The sequence below is a fragment of the Ursus americanus genome, chromosome 7 (assembly GCF_024610735.1).
Source record: "Ursus americanus isolate L20-20 chromosome 7, mUrsAme1.1.p, whole genome shotgun sequence".
In the NCBI taxonomy this organism is placed as follows: Eukaryota; Metazoa; Chordata; class Mammalia; order Carnivora; family Ursidae; genus Ursus; species Ursus americanus.
The window spans coordinates 4,191,014-4,208,238 of record NC_142133.1 but is presented as its reverse complement, the minus strand read 5'-3'; the positions used below and the strand labels follow the sequence as shown (position 1 = coordinate 4,208,238).

Sequence of the window (17,225 nt, the reverse complement as noted above, 5' to 3'; positions counted from 1 at the left end):
CTGTCAAAACTTCAAGTTACTGGTCTGTTCCTTTCCTTTTCCTCCCACAACCCATTTCCTCCTCCTCTTCATTGGCTGACTTACTGCCGGGTTGGGCCCCTTCCTTGGGATGGCCGAAGGTGACAGTGATTCAGGGGGAGCCAAGGAACAGCATCTCTGTCCTGAAGTCGCCGAGGAGAGTGGCTGTCAGCACCTGAATGTGTGGCACAGGTGCTAAAGACGTCTCTCTCCTTCTGAGGAGCAGTTACTGCTCTAGGAATATTTTTTCCCTCCTCCTCATAAAATCTTCTATTGATTGACATGGCGAATGAGAAAGCCATGTGCCCAGGAAGCATGAAATTCCCTCTTTGATCTGGGCTACTTTACACCTGCAACAAACAAGAACCCCTCTGCCGTGTATGCTCTTTCCCGATGAGTGTCCCGGGGCCCGTCGGTGGAGCCGAGGAGGGCTTCAGTGTTTTCTAATCAGGAGCTATGGGACACGTTCTTGCACCGCATCACCTTGGGGCTGGCTGCTCTCCCTCCCCTGGGCATGGCGTGTGGCTATATCCGGTGTGTGGAAGGAACCACATCAAAGGATCCTAGACATCCCTCGCGTACCTAGATGCTTTCCATTAATACAATTAATACAACAACTTTCCTACAATGAAGAGGCTTTGAGGGTGTCTTGTACAAAGGGATCTCAAATCTAGCGATAGAACTGTACCTAGAAACCACAGGTCTCTGTTGGCTGGGGTGTGTTGTGAGCCAATGACACAACCTCCTCCCTGAGGGCTGAAGTCAAATGTGGACAAGCTATCACCTTTGCAACTCTGGTCCTTAGAGTGGATGGCCTTCAACAGGTAACCTTATACTTAAGAAATGTATTAGCCACATTACTGGCCCTCCTCCTAAGTTCTCAAACTTTGGCATGAAAAAGAATGACCAGGGAAGCTTGCTAAATGTCCATTCCTGGAACTTGTCCCCATTTCCAGAGATTTGGGTTCCGCTGGTTTATGGTGGGGTCCAGGAACCTGCATTTTTAACAAATGTTCCCAAACTCTTTGTGGTGAATGGCCATTGGGGAAAAAGAAAAGTCTGATCTATTACAGATCATTACTTCTGTAAAATACACTACAATGATTTACTAGAAAAATTATCACGTATTTGGATACCATGCTCTGTCAAGTTACCACAGAAGTTGTAAATACTTTCAATTTCTACAATGATCTACTTGTAGACCAATGACTAATGTTTTTGGACCAATGCTGGTCCACTTCCCATACTTTGAGGATGATCTTTGAGGACCATGTTGGTCTAACACACATATTCTTTGAAAAAGTCTGCTGCAAGGATTCCCATGTTATCTCCTAAGTAGCTAGACATTCCACATGTTAGATTAAATCTAGAGCTGAGCTGCCACCCACACCCAAGTGAGAAGATCCTTCGGTAGTTTCTCTAGTCCTTGATACTGTCTTAGTCTCAAAAAGCATCTACTAAGGGGCGCCCGGGTGGCTCAGCGGGTTAGCGTCCCAACTCTTGATTTTGGCTTAGATCATGATCTCAGGATCGTGAGATCAAGCTCTGCATCGGGCTCTGTGCTAGGCATGGAGCCTGCTTAAGAGATTCTCTCTCTCTCCCTTTCCTTCTGCTCCTCCCTGCTTGTGTTCTCTGGGGAAAGAAAAAGAGAGAGAGAGAGAGAGAGAGAGAGAGAGAAAAGAAAAGGACATCTTTTAAGATGTTTGAATCTGATTTTTTTTTCTAGAAAGTTTCCCAGAGAAAATTTTCACTCTTGCTGCTGGTTAATTATTACATTTTATTTTATTTTATTTTATATTTTATTTTATTATTTGATTTGATTTTTTAAAGATTTTGTTTATTTGAAAGAGAGAGAGAGAAAGCGCAAGCAAGCACAAGTGGGGTGAGGGGCAGAAGGAGAAGCAGACTCCCTGCCGAGCAGGGAGCCCTACTTGGGGCTCAATCCCAGAACTCCAGGATCATGATCTAAGCTGAAGGCAGATGTTTAACCGACTGAGCCACCCAGGCGCCCATACATTTGCTAGATATACAATATAGATTTTGTCAGAAGACTAGGCAAGCAGTTACAGTTTCACTGCAAGTAAATAGGTAAGTTTTAGCATTCTCATATATAAATACCTTGTATTTTAAAATAACTTTTACGGCTTCAGAAATGCAGAAACTTGGGAGTTAGTCCATAGTAGTCCAAAAGGAGGCCAATAGAGGTTAAGAAAGTGTGGGTTCTTGCCTTGAGTTACCTGCACAATTCCTCCTGAGCTTTCCCTATCTGATACAGACTTACAACAGCAGTTTTCCATCCCACTGTGCAGTCATATGCACTTGTGGCTTATGTAACCATGAGCCTAGAGCATCCTGAAACTTCCTAGCAGAATCTGCTCTAACTGTCCAAATGGCAGCCAGCTGTAGTGCTGATATCACAATTGGTAGGCAACCCTTTCAAAGGGAAGGAAAAACGAATTTACAATGTGTTGGGTACCTGTGAAAGGTGGACAAGATTGATGGAATCAAAGCTGGAGAATAATTTTCTTATTTTGAACTTTTTTCAGACAGCATGGTCAATTCATTTGGCATATGCGTATTCTGCTTTTCAATTTACTAAGGCCATTATTACACATCATTTTGAGTTTATTTTTTTTTATTTTATTTTTTTAAAGATTTTATTTATTTATTCGACAGAGACAGAGACAGCCAGCGAGAGAGGGAACACAAGCAGGGGGAGTGGGAGAGGAAGAAGCAGGCTCATAGCGGAGGAGCCTGATGTGGGGCTCGATCCCATAACTCTGGGATCACGCCCTGAGCCGAAGGCAGACGCTTAACCGCTGTGCCACCCAGGTGCCCCCATTTTGAGTTTAGATTCATACTCTGTCATATAACAAATACTGAAAATCACTATTACTAAATGCAGTCAAATCTATACATCAGTTATTCTAAGAGTTAATAGTACTCAGCCACACACAAAATCCTAAAGATGAAATTTCTTCTTGTTTTGCAAAAAGGAACTAGGTAGACATCAATATTTGGAGTTCAATAACAGCGCTGGCATAGTTCACAGGGCGTGTGTTAGGGAACAGGGCGTGTGGGTGTAAACACTGCAGGGAGGCAGGGTTGGGACAGGGCTGGGAAAGATCAAAGCCTTCACGTCCTGCTGGAGGCCTCTTCAATTAAATTCAACACTTATTAAACTGGGCACAGTGCTAATCATTGGGGATTAAGAGAAAGTTTCTTTAAGGAAAGAAAGAAAGTAAATTAAAAAACTAACCATTAAATTTAAAAAGAAGTAGTGAGCCCATAACCTACAATTCTTTGGATGACTTGAAGAAAGTGTTTTACAGAATACACTGGGAAAAAAATGCTTGAGTCCTTCCACCAGCATTGCTTCTGTAGGTGTTGTGTTGCTGAGCTCTATTATCCACAAATGATGGATCAACAACACATGGTCTCAGATGTCCTCTGAATTACTACCAATAGAGTACCATGTTGAGAGTCCCAACCCACCCCCCAGTTTGATGATTCACTAGGAGGACCCATAGTACCTAATATTTAGTGATACTCAGCTATGATTTTTAAAGCAAAAGGATACAAGGCAAAATCAGCCAAAGTTCAGGGGAAACTAAGGCCAAGTTTCTACTCCCAATGGAGTCACACAGGATTTGCTTAATACCCCTAGCAACACATGTGAAATGCTGCCAGTCAGGGAAGCTTTTGAGAGACTCGGTGCTCAAGGTTTTTACTGGGAACTGGCTGTTTAGGCAGTCTCTGCCTGGCACATACAAAAATTTCAGACTTCCAGAATGAAAGCAGGTGTTCAGCACAAACCATACCTTACATAAATAGTCCAGGCACGGTGAACTACTCTTAATCGGTTATGAGGTCGGGAACCTTCCCAAATCAAAGATCCCAGATGCCAGCCAAGGGACAACTTTGTAAGTATGCCTTCCTAAAGATCAGCAGTCAAGCCGCCAGGTTAAATCTTTTCTGCAAAGATACCATATATGGATAAATTCAAAGTATCATGTTACTTCATAACCAATTCTCTATGCCAGACCAATATGGGGGATTCACATCTGGTTTTGCTAAAAATGTTTTTATTCTTTTTTTCATTTCCTCTCTTAGGACTGCTCAGGATTACCTAAAAATCTAAAAGAATACACATAATTTAATACTATGCTGTTTGGTAAAGAATTTCTAAAAAAATTACTTAAACTTCTATGTTAAGTAGTTTTATGGACTACCAAAAAGTAACTGCTTTCATTGCTAATAAAATTTTACTGCTTTCACCCAGCATTCAAAGAAGAATTAATCCCAATCCTTCTCAAACTCTTCTAAAACATTGAGGAGATGGGAACACTTCCAAATTCATTTTACGAGGCCAGCATTACCCTGATACCAAAACTAGACAAGGACATCGCAATAAAAGAAAGTCACAGGCCAATATCCCTGATGAACAGAAGTACAAACATGCTCAACAAAATATCAGCAAACCAAATTCAGCAAGACATTAAAAGGATCATACACCACAATCAAGTTGGATTTGTTCCAGGGATTTAAGGATGATTTGGCACCAATCAATCAATCAATGTGCTAGACCACTTCAATGAAATGAAGGATAAAAATCATATGATCATCACAGTAAATGCAGGAAAGCATTTGAAAAAAATTCAACATCCACTTATGATAAAAGTTCTCAACAAAATGGGTATAGAGGAAATGTACGTCAACATAAGAAAGGCCACATGTAGCTGGCCCAAGGCTACATCTCACCCAATGATGAAAAGCTGAAAGTTTTCCCTCTGAGATCAGGAACAAGACAAAGACAGCCACTTTTGCCATTTTTATCCAACATAGTATGAAGTCTTAGCCAGAATAATTAGGGAAGAAAGAGAAATAAAAGGCATTCGGATTGGAAAGGAAGAAGTAAAACTGTCACCGTTTGCAGATGACATGATACTAGATATACAAACTCCGAAGACTGTATCAAAACCTGTTAGAACTAATAAATGAATTCAGTAAAGTTGCAGGATAAAAAATCAATATACAGGGGTGCCTGGGTGGCACAGCGGTTAAGCGTCTGCCTTCGGCTCAGGGCGTGATCCCGGCGATCTGGGATCGAGCCCCACATCAGGCTCCTCCGCTATGAGCCTGCTTCTCCCTCTCCCACTCCCCCTGCTTGTGTTCCCTCTCTCGCTGGCTGTGTCTCTCTCTGTCAAATAAATAAATAAAATCTAAAAAAAAAAAAATCAATATACAAAAAATTTGTTTTGTCTCTCTACACTAATAACAAGCTATCAGAAAGAAAATTAAGATAATAATCCTATTTACAATTGCATTAAAAATAATAAAATACCTAGGAATAAATTTAAGAACGTGAATGATCTGCACACTGAAAACTGTAAGATACCGATGAAAGAAACTGAAGAAGACACAAATAAATGGAAAGATATTCCATGCTTATGGACTGGAAGAACTAATATTGTTAAAATATCCATTTTGTCCAAAACAATGATATTGTCCCAAAACAATCTACAGATTCAATGCAGTCCATATCCAAATCCCAATAGCATTTTTCCCCACAGAAATAGAACAAACAATTCTAAAAATTTGTATGGAACCACAAAAGACCCCAAGTAGCCAAAATAATTTTGAAAAAGAAGAACAGAGCTGGAGGAACACCCTGCCTGATTTCAAACTATGTTACAAAGTAGTAATCAAAACATTATGGTGCTGGCATAAAAACAGATTCATAGGTCAATGGAGCAGAACAGAGAGCCCAGAAGTAAACTCAAACTTATATGGTCAATTAAATTCCAACAAAAGAGCCAAGAACATACAATGCAGGAAGGACAGTCTCTTTAATAAACGGCATTGCAAGAACTGGACCACCACATGCAAAAGATGAAATTGGAGTGCTATCTTAAACCACACACAAAAATTAACTCAAAATAGATTAAAGACTTGAATGTAAAACCTGAAACCATAAAACTCCAGAAGAAAACACAGGTGTGAGCTCCTTAACATGGGTCTTGGCAATGATTTTTTGGATTTGACACCAAAACCAAAAAGAAATAAGTATGACTACATCAAACTTAAAAAAAACTTCTTCAAAGCAAAGGAAACCATCAATAAAATGAAAAGACAACCTATTGAATAGGAGAAAATATTTGTAAATCATATACCTGACAAGGAGTTAATATCCAAAATATATAAAGAACTCATACAACTTAATAGGGAAAAACCCCAACAACCCAAATAAAAAATGGGCAGAAGACTGAATAGACATTTTTCTAAAGAAAACATACAAGAGGGCCAAGAGGTACATGAAAGGATGTTCGACATCACTCATCACCAGGGAAATGCAAATCAAAATCACAATGAGATATTACATCACACCCGATGTGCAGGAAAAGAAACCCTCGTGCTCTGCTGGTGGGAGTGTAAACTGGTGCGGCCATTGTGGAGAACAGTGTGGAAGTTCTTCACAAAGCCTAAAAACAGAATTACCTTATGATCCAGCGATTCCATTTCTCAGTATTTACCCAAAGAAAATGAAACTGCCTGGAAAAATATCTGCACCCCTATGTTCACTGCAGCATTATTTACAATAGCCAAGATATGGAAACAGCCGAAGTGTCCTTGAAGGCATTGCTAAGTGAAGAAAAGTAGACCTCGAAGGTATTATGCTACGTGAAATAAGTCAGACAGAGAAAGACAAGTGCCACGTGATCTCATTTATATGTGGAATAAAAGAAAACCAAACAAACAAGAAACAGAAAACACCCTCATAGATACAGAGAAGAGACTGGTGGCTGCCAGAGGTGGAGGGTGGGCAAAACAGGTGAAGGGGGTAGAACGGCACAAACTTCCAGTTATACAATAATTATGTCATAGGATATACAGCATCGAGACTATAGTTAAAAACGCTCTATTACACACTGGAAAGTTACTAAGAGAGTAGCAAATTTCTAAAAGTTCTCATCATAAGAGAGAAAATTCTGCAAACCAGGCCTGGTGACAGATGTTAACTAAACTTACTGTGGTGATTATTTTGCAATAGACACAAATATCGAATCATCATGCTCTACACCTGAAACTAATATAACATTGTACATCAATTAAAAAAAAATCTCCTGCGTTTAAAATGAAGCCAGACTCTCAGATAGACAAATTAGTATTTAGACACTTTTTAATGTATTTTTCTAAGCTGATCAGATGGGCATGTCGCCAGCTTTTTAAAATCTTTAAATGTAATTCAATTAACATTCAGTTTCTTTGGCCAGTTTTTACAAATGAGTCCATACTAGGGATTCATTTAAAGAAAAAAAGAGGTGCACATTTTTCCGGAAAATTATGACTCAAGGAGCATTCATTTGCCAAATTACATGTCTTTAAATATGTATAATGCAATGTAATTATCAGAACAATTAAAAAGCATTTCAACTGGTCTTAATAAAATGTCACATTACATGACTCAGCATCTAGTAGCATATACACTTATTTATTTGCTCCAAGATCAGCATAAAAAACAAACTGCAACCCATGTGCAGAGTATCACAAATTCTGAGTGAATGAGGTTTCCCCTATAAAACTCTACTTTGCACATCTAGCTTTGTATTTGATGTGTTTTCAGATTTAGTATAGTATAATCATTTATAGCCTTGACTTTAATCATGATTAAAATTATCTTGCTTTCACCTGGCAAAATATTAAAAGTAACATCCAAAATCATTCAGAATGATAGAATTTTCTCCTTAACGAACATATCCTTTCAGCATATGGCACAGAAGCTATGGATATAAACAGCACTATGCAAGTGACAGACAAAACACTGGCTTACATCCGTTCCGGTTAACATTTGAACATAAGTCATATGTAAGGTAAATTAGGAATTTCTCAGAATGACCAATACAACACTGCAGAACATACTTCCTAAGGAGTGGTAGAGTGGAAGAAAACCTAAGTGTATGGAATACGGCAGTCTAATGGAAATCTAGCAGCTTTGTCAGGTTTCCCCATAAATTCATCATGAAATAGGAAGTCATGAGAACTATACTCAGGATTACTTAAAAGCAAAAGCAACTCTTCAAGGGAGAATTTCAGAAAATATTTGCCATTAAAAGGTGGTTTGCAGATTTAAACTGAGGTAATATAGTAATAGTTTAAGAAGCATCCCCTCATTAAATAAAATCATATAATGCAAGGGTAATAATTGAAGGCCAATTTTTCACTGATTTATATTGTATTATCTGATGGTAATAACATTCAGGGTTCACTATTCATAAGGAAATGCAAAAAGTTTTTCCTAATCAGTGTAATTGTGACATATCCTACACAATCCTAAATATGAATGTTAAGTGGCTGATTATTTTGTGCTAAACATCTGAGTTTGGGTGATATATTGGAAAATTAGAACCCCCAAAAGCAATACAAAATGGAAAAGTTGTGACTAGTTTTTAAGCCTATTATTCTTGTGCATATTTAAATGGCCTGTAATTATAGTGTCTGCATTTACGAATTCCAGAAATATTAGTTATAATATAATCGGTGGTGGCTGCCTTTTAAAAAGTGGCGGTTTCTACAATAGAAAATAATGTCAATTGGTCAACTGTAGATTTCAGCAGAGAGTCTCCTCTCTGTGCTGCTGGTTGGGACCTGTGCTACCAGGCCTCTCTGCCTGCTGGTCCTCAGGCTGTGAGACAGGGATGGTGAAGCTGGTGCCTCCTGGCTTGGCTGGATGCCCTACCGTATGTTAGTGACAAACCAATCCAGCCATGCTTTATGACCCCAGGTGAGTTCACTGACCTTCTATAAAAATATCTGTCTTTATGAGAATGAAATGGAAGCTGTGGGATTCCAAGTAAATTAGTCCTTATCCTCAGTCAGGCTAAGGTACAGTCAAAATGACTTCAAAGTACCAAATAACAAGATAAATCTCTAGTATCCAACTAGGGATGAAAGAGAGAAATGCTACTCATGTGCACGAATAGCTCCCCAGTGGGCTGAGGGTAAGGAACCCATAATTACATGAGAAAGTTGTTCCAAAGAAACAAGTCCTTATGGATCATCGAAATTACCTTGATCCATGTTACTTCCTTTTAATTTAAAAAATGCACGTGCACTCCACCAGGTGCAAGAATCCCCTTACTGCTTCTCTAGAAGAGGATGGTACATGTACCACATTTCCAGTGTTTCTACTAGTGTGCCTCTTTCTGCGAACTGTAAGGACAAAGATGGCTCTGATTAGAAAGTCAAAGAAAAAGCAGTATGGCAACATTTAACCAATAGGCATCAAAATGTCATATATACCCTTTGCTCGGCACTAATACTCCTGGGAATCTATCTTAGGAAATGGTTTAAAGGAAGAAAAGTCTATGTATTCACGTGCAGAATAAACTCTGGTATTTTTCTTACATAGATATAATGATGACTCATCAATATAATTGTCTGAGAATATCAAATACTCTGAAACAACCTAAATACTCAACAACTAAAGAGAGACATAAGTTATGATATTCTTATTTGATTCCTATTTGATATGGTCTCTATAATATCAAAAAGAGCAAGTCAATTTTTTTGATTATGTATCTTAACGAAAGAATAGAATTTTTATATTTGTGAATATGGTCTTATTTGACCGAGCATAAAGTTTTAGATGAGAAACATCACGGTAGCAGTGAACAGTAAACATTAGCTATTGTGCTAAGCACGTGATAATTCACACATGATAATTTAAACATAAAGGCACTACTGGGGTCTTCGTTTTCTCGTTGAAAGAACTGAGGCTTGGAGGTTTGGAGTAACTCGCTCAAGATCACATGTTTAGTTGACTAGTAGAAAACCAAGGTTTGGTTTTGGTCTCTGTAGAGCCCAGGGTCTTCAGCACAGCACACAGCTCACACATATAGTGACAGGGGAGGGGGTGGGCGTCCTTCTACATGTGAGCCCAGCTGAATCAGAGGTGAGAGTCTAGAAAGCAGCATAAATCACAACTTCCCATTCATTTGTTCATCCCTTCACTCATTCAGCAAACATTTATTGTGCACCTGTTGCACGGTGCCATACCGAGAGACGTGCATGCGTTATGACGACGTTGTTGTTGGTTTTTTTCAAAGGTTTATTTATTTGTTTGAGAGAGACAGAGTGTGCACACCAGCGGAGGGAGAAGGAGAGAGAGAATCTCAAGCAGATTCACCGTTGAGTGTGGAGCCTTGATCCCACAACCCTGAGATCATGACCTGAGCCAGAGTCAGAAGCTTAACTGACTGAGCCACCCAGGCGCCCCTCATTACAACAATGTTAAGAAAACAGAACTCTGTGGTTGAGATTTGGAAGAGTATAGACTAAAATACAATCAGACGGCAGTACTGGAGGTGGTGGTGGGGTTATTTGGTGCTTTAAAAAAGTGTTTAAATATTTAGTTATAATGTTATTTTTCCCTTTGTATAAGGCCCAGAAAGGAGACTCTTCAGAAATGTTACAAAGAAAAATCTTACAAAGCAAGACAGTCAGTCTTTTCCCTAAGGTTTGGTGAAAGCTTTGGACCAGTATCTACGTTGGGATAATCTCTAAATCTCCTTAAACTTACATATGTTAATAATGAGATTTCTTAAAAAGTCAAGTTTTCACTGATTTTCACATAATGATCTTGTTAACAAAAGTCAGAATATATTTACACAGTTATATTAAAATATTTTGAAAGATAATTATCACTAATCAATGTCCAACTTTGAGTTAGTTTTCACATTTAATTTCAGTGAATATTCATCTCTTCAGCAGTGACTCTTCAAAATATTTTGTTTGGTAGAGGTTATTTAAAAAAAGCAAAAAACAGTTTATAAATATTCATTTAGAAATTTGAGAGTACTAGCTTCGGTATTTATCATAGATATTAAATCTTTAATAAGTATCTTATTAAATAAAGCTTGTAATGAGCATAGAGTTTAATTCACTTGATCTTAAAATGTATTTACATTGTCTCAGTATTATAAAAATTGTTCACATACGTTCTCTTATTTAGTTTAATTATAAAGAAAGCATATTAAAATTATTAGCTTTGATAAGTCCTTTATGTATGTGAATTAGACATTTCTGGGGGTGCCTGTGTGGCTCAGTCAGTTGAGAGTGTCTGCCTCTTCGTTTCAGTTCAGGTCATGATCTCAGGGTCCTAAGATCGAGCCCCACATTTCAGGCTCCGTTCTCAGTGAGGAGTCTGTTTGAGATTCTCTCTCTCCCTCTCCCTCTGTCCTTCCCTCTACTTGCCCTCTCTCTCTCTAAAATAAATAAATCTTTAAAAAAACAAACAAAAAAAGAAACTTCTGGGATGTTTTTCCAGCAATAAAATGAGTTTCAGTGAAGAAGCTCTCAGAGTTTGTTTTCTTCAGTGCTAGGTCAATGTGTTCGTCAAGTCTTACAACTTATTGCTCTTTCTTTATAATCAGAATAGGCAGTTCCTTGTTATTTGTAGATAAAACAAGAAGAATTTATTTAGGCGCAAGTTAAATATTTGTGCCCAAACCTGTTCTTAGTAGGACATCTCGCCCATAAGAACACTTCCCCATAGGAGCTGATAATACATAGATGCCACAGAACCCAGGAAAAAGTACAATGTATACTCGGGTATTGTGATCAAAGACAATGCTGATGCAGAAATACTTCCAAGTCCACTCTAGGAACATTCAGAATGGTGCAGGGGACAGAAGCAGCTCTTCCTCCCTTCAACACAGTCTCCCCTTATCCTGCAGGTTCGGTTACCCACGGCCACCTGCAGTCTGGAAGCAGATGATCATCAGAGGGTCAGTAAGTGGCCTACCACCAAGTCCCAGTGCCCACGTCATTCCCCTCACGTCATCACATGGGCATTTTACCATCACAATAAGAAAGGTGAGTACAGTAAAATAACAGTTTGATAGACTGTATTCACAAAACTTTTCTTGTGATACATTGTTATAATTGTTCTATTTTATTATCAGTTATTGTTATTCATCTCTTACTGTGCCTAATTTATGAATTAAACTTCTTCATCAGTATGTATATACAGGAAAAAACACAGTCTAGATAGGGTTTGGTAATTATCTGAGGTTTTAGGCATCCACTGGGGCTCTGAGGATAAGGGGAGGAGGACTATGTATTTATTGCTTCTCTTTTCTCCCGCAGAAAACACACATACCCACCATAGCTCCTACCTACCAGGCAAGCCCTCGTGATCTATGTGCCGCCAAGGAGACGGCTGGTTCAGGGTTAGGGGTTCCTAAGGAAGGTCCAAAAAGGATGTCATGCTTCTAGAATGAATATTACTGAGGATGGTTTCCTGCAATCAGTGGGAGTTGGGACCTTGCTTATTGGTGCCCAAACTTATACCCAATCAGTATATCTAAAGAATCTGGGTCCCGGGATGATAGAATCTACCAAACAAACAAAAATCCATTTTTAAGAAGAACATTTACAGCCAGCTATTATATATGACATTTCACAAGGTTTCAAACATGAAAGAAGTCCATCAGTAAAGATAAGAGTATATTTTTTAGCTATGTCTTCAAAGAAACAAAAAGAATAATGTATGGGTCACATCCTGTGTTCTCCTGCTGAGTCAAATGCTTATCACCTTGATGGCACGTCTATCAATACAGGATCTGAAGACGAGATTTCTGAAGTTCCTTCTAACATTAAGATTCTAAAACGCTAGAAGGGTGGTTCTCAAACCAGGGAACAAGGACCAGCAGCATTAACATCACTTAAGAACCTGTTAGAAATGCAAATTCTTGCCCCCTCCACCTCTTCAGAAACTCTAGGGTGGGCCCAGGTGTCTTGTTTGAGAAAGGTGTGGTAGACAGGCTTCAACATGGCACCCAAGATCACTGCCTGGTGTGCGCCTCTTTGGGTAGTTCCATCCCACAACAATGGGACTGACTGATGTCACAAAGAGAATGTAGCCACGGTGATAGTGTATGACACCGTAAAAAGTACTGTGGCCTCCTCCTTGCTCTCTCTCTTGGATCACTTGCTGTAGGGAAGCTGGCTGCCATGTTGTGAGGACTTCCAAGTACACCTATAGAGGTCCCTGTAGTGAGGAATTGAGGCCTCTGGCCAACAGCCATCTTGTGAGTGAGCCATGATCAGCCAACCTACATCCAGACAGCTGGAATGCAACCTCATGAAAGACAGCACACTGAGCCATCCAGCCAATCTGCTCCCACAATACTGACTACAGACACTGTATAAAATAATAAATGCTGATTCCTTCCAGGATGTGAGTTTTGGGGTAATTTGCTTCATGGCCTTAGATAACTAATACACAAACCTCTGGGTGATTCTGACACATGCTGAACTTGAGAACCACTGAGCTAAAACATTCATTGATTCTCCAAATAATTATGTCTTGTACTTCCTATGTGCTGGGCTAAGAGCATGAACACAATGGACAAAACCCAGCCCTCGATGCAGCCTGTTCTTGTCCTTCATTGCACAGTTGGTGATTTTATTTTATTTAGGGAACACACACCTACGTAATGTGGGTCACCCATCGTACCGTGAGTTTGTGGTGAGCAGGACCTTTGCCTGGTTTCCTTCCCGCTACCCCTGGGCCCAGCCAAGTTACCGCTACATGGACGTGCTTAATTAATAGCCACCTAGTGGCTTTTCCCTTCCATCTGCCCCACCTTCCTCCATTATGATGAACTGAGGCCCTAGGAACAGGCCTCTGAAAAGCAACCAAGAACAACACATTTAAGGGGTTGAAGGTGTGTTCCCCTGGGAATCTAACAGCCATTGGCTATAAATTTTGAAAGAAAGAAATGTCTTGTGTGTTCAAAACAGTCAACTTTTAGAGTCCCTCTATTTTACACATGCAGATTCATAAACATATACAAGGAAAATCTGTGCAGTGGGGTTAGAAGTAGAAGAAATTAAATGTGAGACTATTTTCCTATACTGATGAGCACATCAGTAAAGTACAAGGACTCATCTTACTTTACCTGTGCTAATGAGGAAAGCAGGATATCACAAAATTGCTCTTCTCTGATAGAGAACGTCCCGCTGACCCCTACGCTTGCACAGAACCCTCCACTGTGCACCCAGAAACATCCTGACCTCACTGACCAGCTCTATGATGGGTTCTTCTGTTCAGTAAGGGATAGGAGAGGTTAGCATCTGGAAATGATAAGGTGGTGAGATAAGACATCAATAGTTTTCTTCAAAGTGACCTTGGACACGAAGGGGTATTAGGAGAACATTTTTTTTTCTTTAATGTAGGCTCTGGAGCCCAACATGGGGTTTGAACTCACGACCCTGAGATTGAGACCTGAGCTGAGATCAAGAATCAAATGCTTAACCGACTGAGCCACTTGGGTGTCCCTAGAGAACACTTTTTGGTAACAGAAAATAACTTGATTTTTAGAAATTCTTATGGCAGAAAGTTTGAGATGTGAGTGACATCATTTTACCAATACTTAGGAACATCAGAGAAGTTATAAAACAGACTCTGGCTCTCAGCATACTTCTGAGCAAGATCAAAGAGGAGGCAGGCAAATTGCAACATCGGCAGGGTCTTCAGAGGGCGAATGGTGCTCTGTTGGGCACAGCTCACACGGGCTGCCTCTCCTGCCCACCTTCGTGAGGGCTCACGCTGAAATCTGGCCGGGCATGAGAGCAGCAAACGAATGTGATGATGGCAGGCCGTGTCTTCTGCGACATCGGTATCCTCAGTCACAGAGCACAGCCCGCCCAGTGGGAACCTAAGACTTCCATAATTACCCGCTTGCTCTTTCTCATTCTTCTGTGATTAGCAGAACTTCACAGCGCCGTCCTATACAACTTCGTGTGCTGATGGCGATGTTCTCCCTCGGACAGCAGTCACCAGAGCACGTGGCAACTAAGAACTTGAAAGGAAGCCAGAGCTAGAGGAAGTGAAGCTTTCCTCTTATTTAATCCTAATTCAGTTAAATTTAAATACCACATGTGGCTGAGAGCTTCCACTCTGGGCAGGACAGCGGTAGAAAACAGTAATCATTGTAAACGGTGTACCAACTCATCTTTAGGAAGATTTTATCATTCTCATTTCCCCTAAGAGCAGAGAAGCTCACAGGAGTAAGTGACTTGCCCATGATCAAAACGGTAGTAAATGGCAGAGAACAATTCACGCTTCACCTGTCCGACCCAGTCAGCACTCCTGCGATGCCATCAAACCGCATTTCCCCTTCTTCATGGAAAAGTAGCCTCAAAGGCAAGCGTCAACCTCTGAAAACTCCAAATTCTCAGTAAATAGCTATGAAAGGAAGTTAGCCATATGTGGCAGGATTCCTTCCAACAAAAACACATGGGAAAATGTTTCTCTCCAGCTATGAGATCTAACTTGAATCTTTCAAACTACATCGCGGTGAGTGTATCTGGCAGCCCCCACTGTGTGCTAAAATTTTGCTCCAAGAAAGTGGTAGCCCCATAAGTTCATGAGAAGGCAACAATACGAAAAAGATTTTATTAAACTTCTGCCACATCCTATTATGTTGTCAAAGCATTATTCTATTCTACTTAACCTTTGCTGACAAACTAGATTATACTTTCTTTCCTAAATCAACAGGATCCCATGAAATTGCACAAAAGACAAAGTACCTAGCATTTCAGAAGAGATTTGGAAATAGAGTGTCAAAGGCATGACTTTAAAAGGGGGCTTAGCTATGCCTAAGGAAAATAATCTGCAGGGTCATATTGTAAATTCTGTCTTGAATTCTATGTAAAAGATTTCACATTATTGTAATACCAGAAACTCCCTCCAAAATCCACAAGGCTCAATTCAGAGGACCTGAAGGTCCTGTATCCATAACCAAACCTCTCCTATCTCCATAAATCTCTCCTTTATTCACAGGGACCCACTATGCAGCCCAAATTAAGATGCAGGGTTGTAAATTCATTGAAATTAGGGTGGAGAACGTCACAATTTTTTGTGGACAAAACTAATATCCTTCGGTTCTATTACAGCTTTCATATTGCCAAGGGGATCGAAGATATTCCTTAATATCACCCTACTTGGGTAAAATCAAAGAGATAGTGTGATGCTTAGCTGAAACACAGGTAAGGAAATGGGGTAAGACCACAGATTTTGAAGATCAAAGCCTGGCTGCAAAAAGTATATATAATAAGCCAAGTATGATGATCTTGTTAGACAAAACAATCTGTTTTTTAGATCAGAGCTAGTGCACTCTGGTAGCAAGAGCTGTAGAAGGTTCTAGAATTATTCCTATCAAAGCCTGCACCTACTCTCTTGCAGTGCATGACACCACCATACGGTCAAAAATTCAGCTCCTCAATCTGGCATCATGTGAACAATGTGAATGGGTGAGTGGACGGTGGGCCCTAGTGACCTAGGTGGGATCTATGTGTCCTCCCCTTGAATCCTCTGGGGCCTTGACTACTCTGACCCACAGAATACAGTGCAAGTGACACTGTGCAGGCCTCTAGGCCTCAGCCTTTAGAAGCTTGCTGGGAGACCAGAGCGTCAATTTACGAGGCCCAAGATGCCTGTGGAACAGAAGAATCACCCAGCCAAGCCCATTCTGACCCACAAAATCATGACAGAAAAGAAAATAGTTCTTGCTTTACACCTTGAAATTTGGGGGGTACTTTGTTTTGTACCAATAGATAATCAGAGCGGAGTATTTCTAGTATGTTCAGCTATCTTCGGAGGTGCTGCCTCTAAAACCACCTTCTAATTGCTCCGATTAAAAAACATAATTGTACATTTATACATACCAAGTAAGCCTCATCATCCGTTCTTATCCGCACCTACCAATGAAGCCGGAAGATGGCGGGTTGGGCTGAATCTTCTCCTTGGTGTTCTCCTGGATAATGTCCCAAAGCTGCCATATAAATTTTGGATGAAGAATGTAAAATGGCTGATTTGGGTTTCTCTGACGGTGCTGAACATATGGAATGAACAGGTTGTAATCTGGCTTCTTGTACCACTAAGAAAAAAAAAAATCAACACAATCAGGTACAGAGCACCACACTGCGAAAAGGAGGCAGGGCAGCCCCCAGGTGGGGGTGGTGCTACTTCCACGCTGAGGGAACAGGAGGGGGAGTGGGGGGCGTCACGTCTTAGGCTCCGCCTCACTGGGTGACGGACCCAGAACACTGAGAGACAGGGTTCCAGCCCTGGAGGACGGCTGCTTTGTTCTTTAGTGAAATACGGGAAATGAGGCAGGGCGGTGGTGCCGGACTCTTCT

The 17,225-nt window shown here is 40.3% G+C and overlaps 1 protein-coding gene across 7 annotated transcripts in view; it reads right to left on the bottom strand.

The window, feature by feature from the left end:
• The window catches only part of ST6GAL2 (ST6 beta-galactoside alpha-2,6-sialyltransferase 2), a 76,741-nt gene that overhangs the window by 6,144 nt on the left and 53,372 nt on the right, over positions 1-17,225 (bottom strand). For 6 of the 7 annotated variants that reach the window (XM_045771617.2, XM_045771616.2, XM_045771610.2 and 3 more), the window contains one exon: positions 16,790-16,964. In XM_045771617.2, coding sequence (XP_045627573.1) covers positions 16,790-16,964 — 175 coding nt within the window. Of the gene's footprint in view, positions 1-16,752; positions 16,965-17,225 lie in introns of all 7 variants that reach the window. The other variant, XM_045771618.2, reaches the window with a different exon arrangement.